This window comes from Hippocampus comes, unplaced genomic scaffold (genome assembly GCF_001891065.2).
Source record: "Hippocampus comes isolate QL1 unplaced genomic scaffold, H_comes_QL1_v1.1 scaffold315, whole genome shotgun sequence".
Classification (NCBI taxonomy): domain Eukaryota; kingdom Metazoa; phylum Chordata; class Actinopteri; order Syngnathiformes; family Syngnathidae; genus Hippocampus; species Hippocampus comes.
In genome coordinates this window covers 1,979,823-1,987,594 of record NW_017805539.1, presented here as the reverse complement: position 1 = coordinate 1,987,594, position 7,772 = coordinate 1,979,823, and the positions used below count along the sequence as shown (strand labels likewise).

General features: G+C 43.0%; 1 protein-coding gene and 1 long non-coding RNA gene across 2 annotated transcripts in view; one reads left to right on the top strand and one right to left on the bottom strand.

Annotated features, from left to right (window-relative positions):
• plcl2 (phospholipase C like 2) overlaps window positions 1-2,728 on the top strand; it is a 20,437-nt gene extending 17,709 nt beyond the window's left edge. The window contains exons 5-6 of the mRNA XM_019878672.1: window positions 1,292-1,401; window positions 2,405-2,728. Of these exons, the coding sequence (XP_019734231.1) occupies window positions 1,292-1,401; window positions 2,405-2,617 (323 nt within the window). The 3' untranslated portion in view covers window positions 2,618-2,728. The remainder of the gene's footprint in view (window positions 1-1,291; window positions 1,402-2,404) is intronic.
• Window positions 1-5,039, bottom strand: part of LOC109521055 (uncharacterized) — a 16,495-nt gene extending 11,456 nt beyond the window's left edge. Inside the window, exons 1-2 of the long non-coding RNA XR_002169278.1 lie at window positions 4,935-5,039; window positions 3,431-3,438 (exon numbers count right to left, since the gene is read on the bottom strand). This is a non-coding gene — a long non-coding RNA (uncharacterized LOC109521055). The remainder of the gene's footprint in view (window positions 1-3,430; window positions 3,439-4,934) is intronic.
• Window positions 5,040-7,772: the final 2,733 nt, after the last annotated feature.

Here is a 7,772-nt window from a genome sequence, read left to right as displayed (position 1 = left end):
CCATATCGTCCGGTTGCACTCTTCTGCCCGGGAGGAAGTTGAGCGATTGGGGAGGTCCGCTGGCGATTGGCGGTCCGCTGGTGGAATCCGTTCCTATTCAACTGGCCGTTTGCTGTCCTTGCACAATCACCCTGTGGAAAAGAAGGAGCTTCCCTTCTCCTGCTTCGCGCCTGCCAGACCCAGTCCAGTGTTGCTAGGCAACCCCCCACATATATGTGTGTGTGTGGGCATGTGTACGTGTGTACCTCAAAGTCATAAAGTGCAGAAAGGTAATTGTACCGGAAATGGAAATGTAAGCTAAAGAGGCAGCGGTGGTCAAGTGACATCAGTAAGTGTTTCACTTCAGTCGATTGGCAATGTTAAACGCCTCGCCGATGTTAATGTCAGTTTCCCCCACTGTCTGTGTGTGTGGGGGGGGGGGGACCTCCTCTCGTGTTTCCATGGCAACGGCACCAACAGGACCCACAAGGAGCATTGACTCCAGCTGACAGCGGAAGCGGTAGTATGTAGTTTGCGTGCTGTGCGCATCTTCCCCTGCCAGCCAGAACCTTGAAGACAAATAAACGTCACGCATACGCCCCCCCCCCAAGTCCTCCTTCGTCTTCCTCCATCGTCCTGCTCATCTTCATCACCTTGCTGCCTGACTGTGCACATCAACGTTGCGTTTGTTCCTTTGACTTTACTGCCTCTGAAGAACCCTCACCCCCCCTCCACTCCTCTTGCCTTCCAACTGGAGGCTGTAAAAAAAGCAATAACAGTCTGAGCCATTAATACGCCACACACACACACACACACACACACACACACACACACACACACACACACACACACACACAGAGCAAGAGGATGTCTCTTCCCTCCGATGTTGATTTGTGTTCCGAGTGCATTTTAGCACTCGGTCACAAACTCAAAGGTACCCGTCGGTGCTGGCAACACTTGGAAAAACAGTCGTTTGAAATATTGCCTTTTCAGTGAAGTCATTTCAAGTGGTTGGAAATCAAATTACAAACCGACTATATTGACAGTGCACAAAACGGCAAAGCGTCAAGATTGACAAGGCTTGGCGGGTGCAGGCGATTCTTTGAAAGCATTACGTTGAAATCATGCTGAAAATGCAGCTGTCACTTGTTTTCCTCAATCCACATAATTTTGGGCAGATTTTCAATTGTCAAACCTCAGAGGCTCCTCTGAGTATGGGTCGTCCTTGAAAATTGAATCGAAAGCAGCGTCATAAAATTCGAGTTGCTCTCCGGTCTCGTGTTGATTTCCTTGTCGTTTGTCTTCTCGCCAGCCATGCAATTCCACGAGAACCTCCACGACTTGGCGGTGAAGGAAGGGCTGAAGGGCCGCAAGCTTCACAAGGCTGTGGAGAGCTTCACGTGGAACATTACCATCCTCAAGGTGACGCCTTCTTTTTTTTAATTTATTTTTTTATTACTATTATCATTTTTTTTTCCAGGTGTCACAATGTAGTGTGCAAACTTCACAGTTGGGCTCAGCAATACGTCCTTAAAATAGCATCTCAGATTTTCTTTTCCTCGAGTAGAAAAAGTGAATGATAGTGACATCTCTTAAAATAGATGTTCCTCTTCTTTTTCTCCTTTGGGATTTTGCTTTGAAACTATTTTTCTTCAAACACAAGTCCCCCTAACAAAAGCGTTAATTTGCATTAGCTTCCACTGAAGACAGGAAACACTTTAAACTGCCTAAGCGACAGAAAAAATGTTTTCTTCACTAAAAATTTATTTGATTTCCTCGAAAAAAAAATCCTTTTTTCCCCCCTGAACAAATATTTGTTTCCCTCCCCACAAAATATCTTTCCGCCAAAATAGATCCCTCCCAATTGATCGCCCCTGAAGAAAGATTTTTGGCCCTTCCAAAAAAATATTTTATTTTCCCCCATTTTTTTACTTCTCGGAAAATGTTTTCCCTTCCTCTTCATTTTGCTCACCAAAATAGATTTTGTTTTCCCAAAACAAATTAGTGTGCCAGAAAAATAATTTTGTGTCCCAAACTTATCCCACCCCGAAAAAAGGTTTTTTTTGCATCCAAAATATAGTTCATTTCCCAGAAAAATAGATCCTCCCAGCCCAGTTTTTTTTATTTATTTATTTATTTATTTTTTTACCCAAATATCATCCTAACAAGTACAATCAACTCAAACACAGCTGATCCAAAAATGCTGCACACGGTTAAAAAAGCAAACCTAAGCTAGAAAAACTATTTTTTGGCTTGGGTTTCAATGGTCATTTTTAATGTTCTCATCTCACATCGTTTAAAAAAAAAAAAAAAACTCGGACAAATCACTAAAATCCAAAAATCGTGCAGCTTTCCTTAACAGCTTGCCAAACCCAACACGCCTCGAGAAGGGCCATCTCACATCCTTTGATGTTCTTCCCCTCAGGGCCAGGCGGACCTCCTCAAACACGCTCGCGGCGAAGTGCAGGAGAACCTGAAGCAGATCCATTATGCAGCACTGACATGCGACCTCAGCAAAGGGAGACCGGCGAGCGGCTCGTCCGACTCCAAAAGTAGCCGACGCAGCCTGGAGGCCATTCCCGAGAAGGCCACCGCTGACGCAGAGCTCACAGAAGACGACGACGAAGACGACAATTGACGTTGTTTTCACATTCCACTGAAGACTTTGAAACTACCAGACACCGCTTAGTGATCTTCAGGTATTCCTACTCAGAAACCCCGCTCCTCCCATAAATCCTGGAACAAAATTGCTCGACCTCATCCTGCCTAAATGGAAGAACATCGGGCATGTTAGATGGTACCTTGAAGTTCCATCAGTAACCTCAGGAAATATGCTAAAACGGAACAACCAGCTAGTCAGTCTGCGGCTACCCCATGTGGCTAACACGGCAGTTTGGGCACATGCACTCGCTGCTCCTTCTTGTCAAACAGATGGACTCAAATGCAAAAATCAATTCACATATGATCAACATCAATTATTCATTCACAGAAAGTTTATAGGAATGGTAAGAAAAAATGGGAAATACCACCACCCTGCTAAATTGAAATCATAACGGCTCTTAACACGAAGCAACACTCGTGCCAAGTCATTCGGGTGTGTTGACTGCATTGGGCGGGTAACGATCCCTAAAATCGTTTCGTCTAATTCTTTGATGGCTGAGGTCCCAGTGGAAACCTGACAGAAATTCAGCTCGTCTCACAGGGTTTGCCCAGCACGGGGGTCGGCGACCCGCGGTTCCAGAGCCGCATGCGGCTCTTTAGCGCCGCCCTAGAGGCTACCTGGAGCTTTTTCAAAAATGTTTGAAAATGGAAAAAGATGGGGGAGGGAAATATATTTTTTGTTTTAATATGATTTCTGCATTCTTTACGTTTTCCAATGCTTTAAAATGTGTAGAATCAATATTAAATGTCAACATTTCTATCAACGAGGATTTGCGTCATAGCCTGCAACACACATTTCTATTAGCAGGGCAGGATGCCAGGCAGGTGGCTGTCGTGAAAAAAAAAAAAACTGCATTTCATGAACAATTCACCGAGGGTACTGGCAAAGAATGGGAATGTGGATGGCTGAGAGTCATTGTGTATTTGTAGCCAACTCAGTCATTTTGATAATATAGCTAATATCAATTCATACAGCATGTGTTTTGCTTCATTGTAAGGCTTATAAGGCTTTTAATTTTTTGCGGCCCCAGACATATTTGTTTTTTGTTTTTTTTTGTAGCCAACTCAGTCATTTTGATAATATAGCTAATATCAATTCATACAGCATGTGTTTTGCTTCATTGTAAGGCTTATAAGGCTTTTAATTTTTTGCGGCCCCAGACATATTTGTTTTTTGTTTTTTTTTTTTTGGGTCCAATATGGTTCTTTCAACATTTTGGGTTGCCGACACCTGGCCTAGCAGAAGCTTTGTGCAATTTTTGGTCAAATTTTGGTTGGGTTTTAGCTGAATACCCGCGTGATGTAGCAGAGGTGTTGCAGTATTTCAAAACGGACAAAGTCTTGGTCTGTCTTGTTCAAGAATTTCAGCTCAGCTCAATTTACCGGTCGATTTATGTTTCGACCCTCACATACGGTCACAAACTGTGGATTGTGACTGAAACAGAGTCCGCAGGGTGTCCGGGCTCTAGAGATACGATGAGAAGTTCGGTTTGGGTCTTGCTGCTCCTTTGCGTTGAAAGGAGCCAGATGATGAGGCTCGGGCATCTGGTTAGGATGCCTCCTGGATGCCTTTCTGGTGAGGTATTCTGGGCACATCCTACCAGTAGGAGCCTCCGGGGACCACCCAAGACATGCTAGAGAGAGACTGTCCTCCCAGCTGGCCTGGGAACACCTTGGGATTCCCCCCCGAAGAGTTGGAAGAAGTGGCTGGGGGAGAGGCAAGTCCGGGCTGCTGCTCTATGGATGAGCAGAAGAAAATGGATTGAGCAGCTGGAAGTCTCGTGGGATTTATTGGAAGCCTTTTTTGGCGGAATTGTTGCAGGAGTTGAGCCAAAGTCGCAACATTTGAAGGTTTTTGTGGGAAGCTTTGTGTGGTTTTGGTCGATTTCTCATGAGATGTTAGAGCAAGCCTCACGTGATTGAGCAGAAGTCATTTTGTATCTCCTGATTTGCCTCATGGTACTTGAGCAGAAACCTCGCAGGGTTTTTGTGAGCTCATATGATTTTTGCGGAAGTCTCTTTTTCAAAGTTTTTATGTGGCTTATTGAAAGTTTTGCGTGATGTGCCTCTTGACTTTAAGACCACTGACTACTCCTATTCCAATGCTTGTTAGATTTAGGACCCCCACCAAAAAATGACCCGAAAATTCTGGAATGATTCCAAAACTGTTGGAATTTTGGGGTCTTTGGAACTTCAAGGTAGCACTGTTCGCGATGACTACGCATTCTACTTGCCTCAACTCTCCCGTTCCTCCCACGTAAGACTCGCTAAGACTTTCTAGGTTCTGGACACACAAACACACACACACACATGCACACAGGCGAGCCTTTTGGATATTCCAAGATGTTCCTTAAAGCACAATAGTGAATGTGAAGGGAAGAAATGTTTACATTCCTGAACTTGCGTGCCAAGCAAACCTGATGTGTGTATATATGGAGATACCTGTTACTTTTTTTTCTCTTTTCTCTTCCTTTTTATTACTACTTGGGTTGGGGGGGGGGGACAAAAAAAAAGATTTATTTTATAAAAAAGAAAAAAAAAGAAAAAAAATGTGTGACAGGAAGGACTTGTAAGCAACCGGCAAGTGCATGAGCAGAACCACCAGTGGACATGTTTTCCAATCTGCATTAAGTTAAGCCTTTTTTACTTTGGTAGTGCCCTGTACAATTCTTGGATCTGTTTGCCAAGTTAATAAATGCAATTAACAACTTATTTTATGTGGACCAAGACGATAATTCCCTCATGTTAGCTTCTAGAAGGTGGGACATGTTTCCACTATGAAGCTCAATTTGAGGAAAACGACCTAATTACACAATAGGTTTTGGTGGGCGGTTGAGGGGTGCAGCTGGCTGCTGGTAACACATTTTGGTTTATTAATGTTCACTTGTGCAGATGTAATCACAAAAAAAAAAAAAAAAAAGCCACAAAAATATAAAGGTTATCTTTCAGTACTGCGGTGACTTTCTCATTCTGATCGCCGACAGGATAGAAATCAGAATGGAGAAATGGAGACCAATTAGTTCCATCCCTGACAAAAAAAATAAAAATCATTGTTAAAAACGCAACGTCTGCTGTGTGGTGAATATGTACACTGTATTCTGTATATTTGAACACAAATAGTGGAGCAACACAGAAAGATAACAAAACACTCATATTCTTTATCCTCTTTAAATAATGACAAATGTTACTGTGGTTTAGTCAGCAATTGTGATAATCTCCTTCATGTGTATCCTTATGTCTGTATCGCATTGCCCCCATGTGACCAAGGCCAGAAGGAGCAGCGCAATGTCCAGTGAATTACGTTAAAAAAAAAAAAAATCTTTACATTATATCTAATTATGCATTGTTCGTGCCTGTTCTTAATCTCTCACTGTCAAGAAATGGTCGAGATTGCCCAGAACAAACGCAATTGCTCAAACTTTTCGTCAGGTCTCATTTGCCCCATTATTTGTTGCTAGGCAGATTTTGTTGAATAATAAACAACCATTGTGGCAATTTCAATGTGCTTTCCACAGTGTAAACGACGTGTTTGTTATAAAAGTGTCAATTTTGAACAATATAACCTGTTCCACTTTGTTCTTTAATCAGCGCATGTATCTATGGGATCCTTTTAGGCTTTTATTGCTCCTTTTCATCAAGACCACGACTTTCCAACGCTGCTTCTTAAGAGGTTTTTGACGACCATGAGACGTAACTTTTTTTTTTGTTTGTTTTAGTTTTATGGCCGGTGTGCTAGTCGTGAAAATTTGCTTCTTGTTAGTATTTTTATTGTTACACGTAGCTTTTTAAAATGCTTCAATGTGTTCAAATAAGATGGATGGAGGGCTGGGGGAGACAGCCTTCAAATATGTATATGTATATATATTATATATTAGTTCAATAGTGTCCCCCCCCCCCCTCACAGACCTTTTTTCAGTCCTTCTACTTTGACTCGTCTTTTTTTCTTTAACAGTGACTACTTTTGCCAGATCAGTCAATACTATGCTGGCGTTAGAAGCGTTTTGCCCTGAGGCATTCTCTCGGGCCTGCCGCTATTACAGCAAGCGAGTGGCATTCCAGCGTCACAGTATCGCAGCATTCATGGCTTTTCTTCGGGAATCATTCATGCTCTGCTCATCTCTAAACGTGATGAGAGTGAGTAAAAGTGAGCGCTGTTGTGCAGCACTTAAGAGGCCTGACGGCGGTTAGACGTTACGATCCCGATCCCAAGGATGACGACACTCGCTGAGGTGGTCTCCAGGCAGAAGAAAAATAACGGCTAACAGTGTCCTTGAAATGTCTCAGTGATAGAAATCATTACTCGTTAAATGAATGTTAAAAAAAAAAAGCCCCAAAAGTCAAACACCTCCATTGTCAAACAGTACAAAAGTCAAATATCTAAAAGTCAAACTGCACATGTCCAACACCCTTCCAAGACAACCACCTCAAAATTCCATCACCTCAAAAGTTCCACACTGCAGATCTCAAGTGCCCCAAAAATAAAATGCACTAAAGTCAAATTACCTCAAAAGTCACGCACTGCAAATATAAAATGCCTCAGAAGTTGAACGTCACAAAAGTCCATCGCCCAAAAAAATCAAACACCTTGACCGACTGCTGTCGACTGAAAATGACATCACAGTTGTGAAGGGCTCAGGAAACAACCGATTGATATTCATTTTCAATCCATTTTCAGCACCGCTTATTCTGAACAGTGTGTGCGTGTGTGTGTGTGTGTGTGTGTGTGTGTGTGTGTGTGTGTGTGTGTGTGTATGTGTGTGGTTGTGTTGACATGGGGAAGGAAGAGCCTCCCACGCCAACAGGATGACGCAACCCATGGTGGCCATGCACAGAAAGCACACGCATGCACATGCACTACAGCGATAACTCGAGGACGCTCCGTTTGCTTTAATGTCGCCCATTGTTCCATGCACATTTGTCAGCCTTTAATAAGGTTCATCGCCACGCTTATGTTCGTGGTGTGGACCGTTTTGCTTCAACTTACGCCGCTTATTCTGTACAGTGTGTGTGTGTGTGTGTGTGTGTGTGTGTGTGTGTGTGTGTGTGTGTGTGTGTGTGTGTGTGTGAATATAAACCTAATCTTCGACTGAACTGTCCTATATATGCATTTTAAAATTCAAATGTTCTTGAGC